General features: G+C 45.3%; 1 protein-coding gene and 1 pseudogene across 1 annotated transcript in view; one reads left to right on the top strand and one right to left on the bottom strand.

The window, feature by feature from the left end:
• Positions 1-13691, top strand: part of DDI2 (DNA damage inducible 1 homolog 2) — a 33634-nt gene that overhangs the window by 14370 nt on the left and 5573 nt on the right. The window contains exons 5-6 of the mRNA XM_047083145.1: positions 3256-3383; positions 7425-7553. Of these exons, the coding sequence (XP_046939101.1) occupies positions 3256-3383; positions 7425-7553 (257 nt within the window). The remainder of the gene's footprint in view (positions 1-3255; positions 3384-7424; positions 7554-13691) is intronic.
• On the bottom strand, positions 2782-3161 carry LOC124514836 (ubiquitin-60S ribosomal protein L40-like; annotated as a pseudogene).

Genomic DNA, 13691 nt, shown 5'->3' with positions numbered 1-13691 from the left:
AAAACATAGTATGTATAGGGTTCAGTACTGTCTGTGTTTTCAGGCATCTGCTGGGGGTCATGGAATGTATCCCTTGCAGATAAGGGGGAACCACTGCATAGCTAAGAAGAACTGTGTTCTTTGTCATAATCTTTGGTTACTTGGATGAAGCCTGACTTGGTCATTACATTATACTGTCAGCTTAGAAGTCAGATAATGGTTATTTTATCTTTTATTTCTCTGACTACGTTTGAAATCAGGGACATTTAAATTGTATGCCGGAATCAGTTGCTAGCCCTTAGCCATTCACTTGTGTTCTTGTTGATTAAGTGTCCCCATTAATTGCATCAGTATATTAGTATATGAATATTTTTGGGGAAAAAAAAAACAAAAACATCTCACTAATTAAATCTACCCAGAGAAATAGGAAGAAATTTGTGTTCTCTGAACTTGACCACATTGCAGTTGTGAGGGAACCTGACATAATTCTCAAGAATAGATGTGTTCAGGGGCTCACTCAGTTGAATGTCCGACTCTTGATTTCAGCTCAGGTCATGATCCCAGGGTCATGGGATTGAGCTCTGTGTCAGTCTCCGTGCTGAGCACAGAGCCTGCTTGGGACAGTCTCTCTTTCTCTGTCTCTGTCTCTCTCTCTCTCTCTCTCTCTTTTCTTCTCTCCTTCTCCCACCCTCCCTCTCTCCCTGCCCCTACTTTGCCCTCCCCCCTGGGGCCACACTTTCTCTGTCTGTCTCTTTCTCAAGTGAAGGATTATGGACCAGAAATGTCTCAAGAGCTGTAAAGTCTCTCCCATAGAGTGATGAGAGAGAAGTGAGAATCCACACGTGGTGCATGTGGTCTTGCGTGCTCGCTCTCTCTCTAAAAAAAAAAAAAAAAATAGATGTGTTCCATCCAGAAGCAGGAGTGGTGGGTGGGAGGGAGGGTATCGTAGCCGAACCCTGACCCTGCACTGTTGGCAGAGTAGCCATGAGATGAGGCATATTTGTGTAGCTCGAGGGGGGCCCGGGGAGGTTAAGGAAATGGGAAAACGCGTACAGTCTTTTCAAGAAGACCTTGTGCCTCTGAAGAGACTCTCTACATACGTACGGAGCCCAGAATAGCCAAAGCGACTGGTATTATCTCAGAAGATGTTTTGCTGAAATTTATCTTGGTTGGAGTCAACGCAAGGTCAGGAATATACAACTAATTTTTGTTCATCTCTAAATTTAATAATGTGACAAAAGAGAAAAGCTGTGTAGTTCTGTCAAGTGCCTTTTGAAGTTTTATTTGGTATGTTGCACCAGCGATTCCTCAGCGTATGTATACATTGGAGTATAATAGCTCGCATGTTTCCCCAACTAAATTAAACGAGGGTGCCTTGGACTTTCTGAGAAGTCTCATGCATTTTACAGAATGACTGCTAAAACCAGCAGTTCATTTGAGGTGGAGTATTACCGCGAAAAGGACAGGCACTGCAGTTTAGAACAGGGCTCCGCAAACTTCGTCCACAGACAGCCGGACCGTGAAGATCGTAGGGTTTGCAGGCCGTGCTGTCTCTGCCACCAGCACTCCCGTCCGCCAGCGCGGTATCAGAGCGACCATAGACGACCCCACAGGATGGAACTGAGTGGTGTGGCTGCGCTCCCGTAGAAGTTTGCAGGTGGCGGCCTGTAATGTGCTAGCCCCTCGTCTGCGGTTATAATTTCTCCCCAGTCTTGGGCCCTGTTCTGTTAGTATCTCAGTCTTTGGGTACGTTGCCCAGCGCCTGCCCTCGTTTCCATTAATGTTGGTAGTGTTTGGTGATGTTTTTAAAAGGAGGTTGGGAACGGAGACAGGAGATGTAGAAGTAAGCTGGAACTCCCTTTTACATCCCTTTCTCGTTTAAGAATTAGAATCTGTCTAATGTTTGAAGAAATGGTTTGCTGGACCAAGTGAACTGTGGTGTGTGTGTGGTTTTCCAAATGATAGCCAGGTAGCTAAAGAGGTGTGTGCGTTTTCCCAGCATCTGCTCTTTTGGTAACATTGTGTCGTAGATGCCGTATCCCTCTTAGCAGTCCTGGAGTAGGAGTCCGCCCCCTCGTTTACAGGTAGAAAACCCAGTCTTGGAGGTGAAGCAGCGGGTGCAGCAGGGCAGTTGAAACCTCTGTGTTTTGGAACACCTGGGTGGCTCAGTTAAGCGTCTGACTTCGGCTCAGGCCATGATCTCACAGTTCGTGGGTTCAAGCCCCGCGTCAGGCTCTGTGCTGACAGCTCAGAGCCTGGAGCCTGCTTCAGATTCTGTCTCCCTCTCTGCCCCTCCTCTGCTTGCACTCCGTCTCTTTCCCTCTCAAAAATAAATAAACATTAAAAAAAAAAAAAAAGAAACCTCTGTGTTTTACCTTTGCCAACCGTCTTTAACACACTGGACATAGGATGCATACCCAGACACCCAGTAAATCCCCGTGAAAACGGAAGCATTCACGAGATTCTGACATTCTACAGAATTAAAAGATTTTGACTCTTACTCTCTCGAGATTCAGTTTCCCGTATCTGAGCTTGTAAAGGGTGCAGAACTGTTTGACGTGAAAGTAATTTGTGTGCCTTTAGATTTTCTGCCAGCTGTATCTCACTACCTCACCTGCTGCAGGGGAGAGTGCCAATGTCCACTTCCAGGGCTCAGCTGCTATAATAGGGGCAAAAGATACGGACACATCTGGTGTGTGGTTTCTTTTTTCCAGTCAGTGAAAGGGAGACTTTATTGAGGCACACAGGCTCTGGGGTTCGGGCAGGGGGCCGTCCCGCAGGCAAAGAGCCGCTGGAAGGGCCTTACCTGACCTTCCTCTTGGGGCGCAGGTCATTGCTGTGACCACACTCCTTGTGGCAGTTGACAGCGCAGGGGTGCAGGCGAGCAGAGCTCTCACGGCAGGTATCTTGTTGCAGTTGTATTTCTGGGCCGGCTGGCGGAGGGAAGGCTGGAGGGTGCCACCCCCCGGCCAAGCACCAGGCACCGAGCACCGGGCGGACTCTTCCTGGGTATTGTAGCCATCCTCCAGCTGTTTGCCCACAGAAATCAGAAGCCGCTGCTCAGGCGAGATGCCCTCCTGGTCTCGGATTGTAGCCTAGACATTCTCACTGGTGTCCCTGGGCTCAACCTCAAGGGTGGTGGTCTCGCCCATCAGGGTCTTCACAAAGATCTGTGTCTCTGCGTCTGCCACTCTTGTGGAAGAGAAAGCCCCGTCTGTGTTTAATACTGTGACTTCTGAAACAGATGATGATTTCGCTCTACTTGGTTTGTTGCAGGCAACAGAACATCGAGGAAAACATGACAATAGCTATGGAAGAGGCTCCTGAAAGTTTTGGCCAAGTAGTGATGCTTTATATTAACTGCAAAGTGAATGGACATCCTGTGAAAGCCTTTGTTGACTCAGGTGACGTCTCTGTCTTTGTCCATCTGTCCGACATTCTGACCTGACACAGGGAGAAGGGGAGACTCTGCTTTAACCCTGGTAAAGATGGCAATAGTCCTCCAGGCTGCCACGTGACCAGCCCGGGGGTTATGTCACTTGCCAAGCTTTGTGTGTGTCTGTTGTCACAGGTTTATTTTTGTAATCTTTTTTTTTTTTTTTTTTAAGTAAGTAAACTATGCCCCAAAACGTGGCACTTGAACTCACAACCCTGAGATCAAGGGTCGCTCGCTTTACTGATTGAGCCAGCCAGGCACCCGTAATCGTTTCTTAACTGGTTTTGTCTTTCGCAGGATCTCCTTTAACTTCCTCCCTCCCCTTATTTGGCATCCTGAGTTTTTCGGATATCTCTGTGGGAAATTTGGGAGTAAATGGGTTCAGCAGAAGGGGCTGTAAGAAGCGGCTGCGTGGAGTGTAGGCCAGATAGATATTTCAGCACGGTCTGTGCACCAGCGCTTTGCCAGGACGACGAGGAGGGGGAGCGTGTGTGTCGGGGCCCTCGCCTTAAAGAACTTAACAGCCAGGTCAGGAGACAGGGAGTTTCCCACTTGAGGATTCAGATAATCCCTGTACCAGCTGGCACCTTTCCTCACCGTAATAGCTCTGTTTCTCAGTAAGATCGCACAGAGCTCCGTGCGGGTATGGCTGAGCGGTCTTATGTGTCTTCATTCTGTGCAGTTCCCTCAGGCTGTAAGATAGGATGAGTTCCTAGAGTAGTAGAAGCCTCTGCCCAAGTAATACTCTCCTCCGTTTGTTCATCCACAATTATTTGAGCACATGCTAGGTTTCAGTTGTCATTAAGAGTTTGTATCTTGAGGGGGCACCTGGGTGGTTCAGTTGGTTCAATGTCCAGCTCTTGACGTCAGCTCAGGGTTTGATCTCAGGGTCGTGAGTTCAAGCCAGACATTGGGCTCCACACTGGACATGATGCCTACTTTAAAAAAAAAACTTTGTACCTTGAGATGCATACATTCTTGGGAGAAGCAAATTTGCCGATTATTCGGTTTTAAAATGTCTGTTGAATGCCGTAGGCAGGGTACTTGTGCTGAGTGGGAGTTAAGACTCACTAACTGTAGCCTAATGGGGCTCCTGTGAGTGAGAGAGACAAATACCCAAGAGACTCTAATATTACCACACTCAGCATTTGTTGAGCCTCTGTTGTATGCCAGGCAACATATTAGGTGCTTAATATAAATCATCTTAATTTCAGTTAGTCCTCAGGAAATCCCTGTGAGCTGTGTTTGACTATTAGCCCTATTTTGTAGGTAGGGAGGCTTAGACGTTGAGAGGTGGTGTCCCTCTTCAGGTAGACAGGGTCACGAGGAGGAGGCTGTGGGTCCAGCCCCAGATCTGTTTGATGGCAGATTCCACAACAGCAAAAATCCGATGCGTGTTGGGTACACATCGAGACCACATTCGCACCACGACTGGGGTGCTCAGGCATGGCTTTGAACTGAGCTGTCTCCATGAGCAAGAGGATGGGGCTTCAAGCCGAGGCTCGAGAGAAGGCAGGGGAGCGGTGAAAGGGACCCTTCTCGTGTCGGGCTTGCTTACTGTACATCAGTAAACAGCTTCTGTGGGGTAGAGTGAGGAGAGGGGAAGAAAAGAGGAAAGTTGCCTTCTCCAGTTTTCTCTTCCTTCACTTTTGCTGGGCCTTCTTGAATCTAACTTTCCTCTAGTGCCAAGAGCTTTCAGTGTCCATAAAGTGTAAGGTGCCTAATGAGTAATGCAAACAGGGAGTGTTGGAACTGAAGGAGAGGAAAACTCACTGGGTAAGGACAGTTTTGAGCTTGGTCTTAAAGTGTAAGTGGAAATCAGAGAAAGTGAAGGCAGGGGGCGCTCTGCAGGAGGGTCAGCGCGAGTAAGAGGCAAAGGGAACAATTTCCTCCCGTCAAATCGGAGGGTTTTGAACAGTCAGAGTAGAAGTCTGATATTTGAGTCTGTTTGGGCTACTATAAAAATACTGTCAACTGGGGGGCTTATAAACAACACAGATTTATTTCTCGTAGTTCTGGAGGCTGGGAAATCCACCGTGAAGATGCAGGCAGGTCCAGCGTCTGCTGACCTGCTTCCTCGTTCACAGATGTTCGCTTCTGGCTGTGCCCTCACGTGGCAGGAAGGGGGAGGGAGCTGTCCGAGGTCTCCTGTGCCGGGGCACTCACCCATTCCTGAGACTTTCACCTTGTGACCTAATCACCTCCCAAAGACCCCACCTCCTAATCCCATCATGTTGAGGGTCAGGTTTTAACATAGGAACTTTGCAGGGACACAGATACTCAGTCTATTGCAGCAGGAAGTAGTTTGGCCAGGATGAGGTAGGTTGTGAAGCTGTGACAGTGTAGCTGGAGGCTAATCTTATTAAAGAGTGGAAGCCATGGAGGATTTGTGAGCAGAGGAATAAGTGGTCTGAAGAAGACGATTATTTGAGGAAGACCAAAGATAGTTACAGATCTGGAGAATTCCGTACCCCTCAGGGGCAGGACTATTTCCTTGCTTTAAATTATGCATCCACAGAGTGGTTTGGAAACCAGAGAAGTTGTCCATTAGCAAGGGGAATGGGGTGTGAGCTAGGCCGATTGCTATAGTTAGAAGAAGGAAGGTCAGAAATAGAAATTGCATAAAACTTACTCACAGGGTTGGAGCAGAGTTTGAGAATGGGGAGAAGGCTGAGGCGCCTGGGTGGCTCAGTCGGCTGAGCGCCCGACTTTAGCTCGGGTCATGATCTCATGGCTCGTGGGTTCGAGCCCCGTGTCAGGCTCTGCGCTGACAGCTCAGAGCCTGGAGCCTGCTTCCTATTCTGTGTCTCCCTCTCTCTCTGCCCGTCCCCTGCTTGTGTTCTGTCTCTCTCCCTCTCTCAAAAAGAAATAAACATTAAAAAAATAGTAATAAAAACTTTAAAAATAAAAAAGAGAGAGCGAGGGGAAGGCTAAAGGAAGAGGAGTCACGGGGGCTGTCTGGGCGGCTCAGTCAGTTGAGCATCCGACTTTTGTTCAGGTCATGAACTTGCAGTTCGTGGGTTCGAGCCCCACGTCGGGCTCTGTGCTGACGGCTCAGAGCCTGGAGCCTGCTTCGGATTCTGTGTCTCCCCCTCTCTCTGCCCCTCCCCTGCTCATGCTCTCTCTCTCTCTCAAAAACAAAATGAACATAAAAAAAAAATTAAAAAAGAGGAGTCACAAGGGAACGGTGTTATGTTTTAAGAAAGTAATTCCCTTGGTAAAGAGAGAAATCCAAAGTGAGAATTACTGGGGGAGAAAAGAGCTTTATAGCCCTGTTGGCTTTGAGATGGAAATGTTGAGCACACGGGCACGTAGACCAGAATCTGTGAGAGAGATTAGGGCTGTAGGTGAAAACAGAGATGTGTCTGTGTCCTGTGCGGGCCTGCTCCAGCTGTGTGGGTGAATACACGTAACCAGGAGAGAAAAGACCCTAAATGCCTTCTTCCTGAAAGGAAACAGAGTGTGATTGTTGGAGCAGAGATGGGGAGTTCAGATTTAATTTTTTTTTTTTTTTTTGAGAGATGGTGGGTGTTACATGGTAAATTATAAAGTCTCAACATTGGAATAAAAATAATCTGATAAGATGTTTAGAGATACTTGATGAAGATTGACCTGAGTGTATAGGAGTGCTTAACTGAGCACTTAACACATTTCCATCTGTAGATGTGGTTTGACTTTCTGGAAGTCCTCTCCGGGTAGTTTTGCTTTCTGTTGGTAACGTTTTAAAACATCATCTCATGAAACAAATTTAACGAGACATTCAAACAAAATATTCTTTCCGTCACTATCAGGTTTCTACGCTGTGTTTCAGACACCAGTGTGGAACTGAAAGTTGAATGAAGTGTGGCAAGAACGGCTGAGGGCTAGACTAACCCAGGTGTGAATAATCGTACACAGACAAAAGCCTGGGGGACTACTTGCTTTCTGCCTTGTCCTCAGGCTGCAGTTTTTAATCTGCCCACAAACGTGGATTTCATTTTTATTATCTGATGTTTCCCTCTGCTTCCAGGTGCCCAGATGACTATTATGAGCCAAGCTTGTGCAGAAAGGTGTAATATAATGCGGCTGGTGGACCGTCGGTGGGCAGGGATTGCCAAAGGAGTGGGCACCCAGAAGATTATTGGAAGGGTACATCTAGGTGAGTAAAAGGCACTATGGGAGTCTTTTCAGGGTAGTGGGTGTTTCAAAATTTGTTTTGTGTAAGCATACCTGATCCAGCAAGCCTGATCCCCAGAAATGTTAAATCCTGTGTTCTGTCAGAGTTACACATGTACATGTTTTAATTTGTTACAAGAAATCAGTCCCTATGTACTTCTATTTTCCTGCTCCTTCGAGACCGCTTTCAACTGTGTTAGCTCATTTCTTGTGGTGCTCACCTCCATATTTCGAAATAACATGTTTGTCGTGCTGTCACTGACACGTAAATACTGCGGAGAGCTGAGCCACCTAATTGAAGATGATTGCTTTTCTCTTCGTGTTGTTTGTCTTACAATTAGTAATTGTCTTCTTTTGGTCATCTGGTATTCTAAGTGTTCCTCAGTCCCCAAACACTTACCTAGTTGTGTAAATCTCCTTTATACAGTTCATCCTGCTGAAGATTCTTCTAGAGACTGGAACAGTGCTGTAGAGCTGCTTCACAGCTGTTGTTTTAGGATCTCTCTTGACTGCGTCCCAAAGGCTGCTTTCCTCTTGCTTTTAGATGGGATTATGTGAATCCTCTGTCTTGCTCTTTGTAATTTTGCTCCTCAGTTTATTGGAGGGTAGCTTCCAGAGAAAGAATATAAGGGAGGAAACTGAGTCCTTAAATATCAGAATTTGTCATTGTTGTTGTTTTCCTATATTCTACCAGTCTGGCTAAGTGGGAAGTCACTTTGTTTTCCACAGTTTTTGTCAGTGTTGCTGCGGAGAAGCTGGCTGCTGTCTCAGTTCTTGATCCTATATTTGAAAGGTTTCTTTTCCATTTCTGAAGCGTATAGAATCTTCTTTGACCTCAGTGTTGTGGAATTTCAAATTCACAGTGATGCACTTGGGTGTAGATCTGTCTTCATCCACCGCAAGGGGTACCTTTCACTTCTCTCCCCCGCCCCTAGGATGTTTGTTACTCGGTGGGATAACGTCCTATCCTAGACTTGTCCTGTAGTTTCCTTTCTTTTCTGTTTCTTTCATGTGTCCTGGGTGTGGTGGGTGTTTGTGGGATTTCCTCAACATTGCCTTCCAACCTTTCTGTTACATTTTGTATTTGTTTGATGGTTTTCTCAGATATCTGGTGATCCTTGGCATCTGCTCATAGTGAAGACTGGGACACCAAAAGGCTGTTTGGAACGTTACTTGGGTAGGCAGCCTTGGCAATATTTGGTGATCTGAAGTTGGAAGGGGGGAAAGGGCTAGAGGCTCAGTAAACTTAAACTTAATCCCCCTGGGATTCAATCAGGTTCTTGTGTCTTTGTCTTTCTCCATGTGCACCTCTGTTTCACTCTCTTGAGAAAATAAGCCTCTAGTCTATTGTTGGGGGGAAAGGAGATAGTCACCTGGCTGAGCAGAGGTCAAGAGGGAACCTCAAGGTCTAACTGTGCCTCCTACATAGACCTTCACCCAGTCTTGCTACTTTGGACTCAACCTCTACCCCTGCCTGCAGAGGTACTTGTTCATGAAACACTTGGGGGTTCTGTGATGTTAATTGGCTTGCTTCCCAGTTTTCCTCACTGTCCTCTGCTTTCTGTTCCAAAATTACGTTTCAGTTGTCTCTTCTGTGTGTGTTTTTTAAATTATTCATTTATTTATCTATTTATATTTATTTTTTGCCCTTAGTGATTTGTACCTTAAAAAAGATAAACTTTTATTGTAATTTTTCAGGAGTAAATGGAGATAAATACATGTGCTCAGTCCTTCCTTTGTAACCAAATTTTTTTTTCTTAATTCCTTAAATCCCTTTGAGACTCAACCACCAAGTAATCTCCTTCTGACCCTTTTCCCTTGCATCTTATTCTTGTAAAAGGTGGTCGTATAATGTATAGAATTTCATACTCTGTTTTAAGAAAAGATAACATGTTCTCAGTGTTACTATAATTTTCATAAGCACCATGCAGATGCATGGGATTCTCTTATATGGGTTTAATGGTCAACTTTTAGGATAAATTTTTTCCCCCAATATTTTGTTACTGTAATATGGCAGTAGATTTTTGTGGGGTTTTTTGGGTGCACATTTTAATTTTTTTTTCCTTACTAAAGATTCCTGTCAATGAAACTACTGAGTCAAAGGTTATGAACACCTAAAGCCTCTTGATGTATTTCTAATTTGCACCAAAATGGCTTTTCCAGCACTTCGTCAGTATTCATCTTAATGTCCTTCTACAATCAAGTATTACTAATTTTTAGTCCCTTAATTTACAGATTTAAAAAGTGTGGTTTTTTTTTAATTGTAAGTTGCTCTTCTCTCATTGCAAGTGATCATTTCTACCCATTTTTCTCTTTTTTGTTTTGTAATATAGTTGTCTGTTTATTAGAGTCTTTTGTTTCTTTTATTGATTTATATAGAATTAGGGTAGTTTAAATACGTTACTGTCACGTACTTTCCTACACACAGTAGGACTGTAATACCACAAACTGGTTTGCTTCAGAGTCTGGGTTTGATTTTCCATGGTTTTAGGTAGGAAGATAATAGGATGAGGCAAAGTAAGTCTCAGTCCCTCGCGTCCTTCCTTGTGGATGGACAGGTCGTAGCATTTTGCAGCTTGGCTACGACAGCAGGCCGAAAACCTATGATCATAAGGGAAATCTAAATAAAGGAGAGCTGTGTCATGGGTAGGAAGACTCAGTGTGTCAAAGGTGAGGATTCTCCCACATTCATCAGCAGCAGTCATTGTGGTACCATCAAGATCTCAGTAGGTTTTTTGTGAGACCTGATGTGCTCATTTAAAATCAGCCCTTTGGGGCACCTGGGTGGCGCAGTCGGTTAAGCGTCCGACTTCAGCCAGGTCACGATCTCGCGGTCCGTGAGTTCGAGCCCCGCATCAGGCTCTGGGCTGATGGCTCAGAGCCTGGAGCCTGTTTCCGATTCTGTGTCTCCCTCTCTCTCTGCCCCTCCCCCGTTCATGCTCTGTCTCTCTCTGTCCCAAAAATAAATAAACGTTGAAAAAAAAAAATTAAAAAAAAATTAAATAAAATAAAATCAGCCCTTTATCGTAGGAATAGGCAAGATAACTCTGGAATGACTTCCCCTTCTAGATGTCAGGACCAAAGGACTAAAACAGAAACAGACCTGTGCTTACGTGAACCTTGATAAATGACAGAGGACATCTTACAGAGCGGAGGGAAGGTTTCAGGAAATGATGCGAGGCCAGCTGGGTGTCCCTGTGGAAAAAATGAATTGGAAAACGGACCCTGCCTCACATCACACACAAATGTCAGTTCGGCGTGGGTTACAGACCTAGATGTTAAAAGCAGTATCAGAGCTTTTAGAAGAAAATCTAGGAGAATATCTCGCATGCAGAAAAAGAGTTCCTTAAAAGTTAAGAAGGAGATTATTTGGTAGATTGGGCCACATTACGATTAAGAATTTTTTATCAAAAGACATCATAAAGGATGTGAACAAATGCAAACTAGGAAAGAGTTTTTATAACAGTGACCAATAAAGGATTCGTTTTCAGAATATATACAGTGTGTGTGTATGCATGTGTCCGTCCTTCAATTCAGTAAGATGCTATAAAAAAACTACAGGAGCGATGCACTTGGGTGGCTAGGTTGAGTGTCCGACTTCGTCTCAGGTCATGATCTCGGGGATTGTGGATTCGAGCTCCGCGTCTGGCTCTGAGCCGTCAGCATGGAGCCTGCTTCGGATTCTGTGTGTGTCTCTCTCTCTGCCCTTCCCCTGCTCATGCTCTGTGTGTGTCTCTCTCTCAAAAATAAATAAACATTCAAAAATTTAAAAAAAAATTACAGGGGTCCTGAGTGGCCCAGTGTCCAACTTGGGCTCAGGTCATGATCTCATGGTTCATGAGTTTGAGCCCTGCTGACAGCTCAGAGCCTGGAGCCTGCTTTGTATTCTGTGTCTCTCTCTTTCTCTGCCCCCCTTCTCGAATTGTGCTCTGTCTCTCTCTCTCTCTCTCTCTCAAAAATAAACATTAAAAAAATTATAAAAAAAAAAATTACAGGGGCACCTAAGTGGCTCAGTTGGTTGAGGGTCCAACTTCAGCTTGAGTCATGATCTCAAAGTTTGTGGATTTGAGCCCCGCCTCGGGCACTGGGCTGACAGCTCAGATCCTGGAGCCTGCTTCAGATTATGTGTCTCCCCCTCCTCCTCTCTCTCTCTCTCTCTCTCTCTCTCTCTCTCTCTCTCTCTCTCTGCCCCTCCCTTGCTTGCGCTCTCTCTCTCTCTCTCTCTCTCTCTCTCTCAAAAATAAATAGACATTTTTTAAAAATTACAGCAATGGGGGGCACCGGATAGCTCAGTCAGTTAAGCGTCCGACTGCAGCTCAGGTCATGATCTCATGCTCCATGAGTTTAAGCCCCACATCGGGCTCTGTGCTGACAGCTCAGAGCCTGGAGCCTGCTTCAGATTCTGTGTCTCCTCTCTCTGTCCCTCCCCTACTCACACTGTGTCTGTCTCTCAAAAAAATGAATAAATGTTAAAAAAAAAATTACAGAAGCAATAGAACAGGCACTATTGAATAGGAAACCCAAATGGTTAAGAAATACATGAAAAGTTACTCATTATTAGTCAGGGAAATTTAGTAAGATTTTCAATCTAATAATACTAATTGTTGGTGAGAATGTGGAGCAGTAGGAACTCTGATACACTGCTAGAAACATTTTGGAAAATAATTCAACATCCCCCAGCAAAGTTGAACCTAATATTCCCTAGAACCCTGTAATTCTGTTTTCTGTGGTATATATACCATTAGACAAACTGAATACACACCAGGAGAATACTCAGGGCAGCTTTGCTTATGACCACAGAAATTGGAAGTGACCCAGAAAGTCCCAGAGCAGTAGAATAAATCAGTTGTGGTATATTAGACATTACAGTACACTAGGGATTTTTTTTTTTTAAGTTTTATTTATCTATTTTGAGAGAGAGAGCATAAGCAGGGGAGGGGGAGAGGGAGAGAGTGGAGCCTGATTCGGGGCTCAAATCCATGAACTGTGAGATCATGACCTGAGTAGAAACCAAGAGTCAGATGGTTAACCGACTGAGCCACCCAGGCACCCCTAAGTTTGGTTTTGAGAGAGAAAGACAGAGAATCCCAAGCAGGCCCACCCCAGTTACCACAGAGCCCCGATGGGGGGCTCAAACTCATGAACGGCGAGATGATAATCTGAGCCAAAGTCCAGAGTCAGACGCTTAACCAGCTTATCCATCCAGGTGCCCTAAAGGATAATTAAAAATGAAAGAAATAGTTACATGTGCAGGGATCGATCTCAAAATACTTCTATTTTTTATTTTTTTAATTAACTTTTTTTAATGTTTATTTTTGAGGGGGCGCGGGGAAGGGGCAGAGAGAGAGAGGGAGACCCAGAATCTGAAGCAGGCTCCTGGTTCTGAGCTGTCAGCACAGAGCTTGATGTGGGGCTCAAACTCAGGAACCGCGAGATCATGACCTGAGCCGATGTCAGACGCTTAACCGACTAAGTTACCCAGGCACCCCTCAAAATACTTCAGTAAAAGATTAGTGAGTGGTAATTCAAAAACACAAAACTAAATAGTATGTCACTTAGAAATCATACAAGACTGGGGGCACCTGTGGCTCTGTTGGTTAAGTGTCTTACTTTGGCTCAGGTCATGATCTCGTAGTTCATGAGTTCAAGCCCCACATAGGGCTCTGTGCTGACAGCTCGGAGCCTGAAGTCTGCTTTGGATTCTGTGTCTCCGGCTCTCTCTGCCCTTCCCCCGCTCATGCTCTGTCTCTCTCTCAAAAATAAACATTATAAAAATTTTTTTAAAAATCGTACAAGACTCGGGCCGCCTGGGTGATTCAGTTGGTTAAGCGTCCGACTTCAGCTGAGGTCATGATCTCACAGTCCATGAGTTCGAGCCCCGTGTCGGGCACTGTGCTGACAGCTCTGAGCCTGAAGCCTGCTTTGGATTCTGTGTGTCCGGCTCTCTCTGCCCTTCCCCCCCGCTCATGCTCTGTCTCTCTCTCAAAAATAAACATTAAGAAGATTTTTTTAAAAATCATACAAGACTCGGGGCACCTGGGTGACTCAGTTGGTTAAGGTCCAACTTCAGCTCAGGTCACAATCTCGCAGTCCATGAGTTCAAGCCCCATGTTGGGCTCTG

This window comes from Lynx rufus, unplaced genomic scaffold (genome assembly GCF_022079265.1).
Source record: "Lynx rufus isolate CCGP_SWC_20201006 ecotype Redwood Valley unplaced genomic scaffold, mLynRuf1.p SCAF_2, whole genome shotgun sequence".
Taxonomy (NCBI): Eukaryota; Metazoa; Chordata; class Mammalia; order Carnivora; family Felidae; genus Lynx; species Lynx rufus.
The sequence above is the reverse complement of the archived record's forward strand: the minus strand, read 5'-3'. Positions and strand labels throughout refer to the sequence as shown.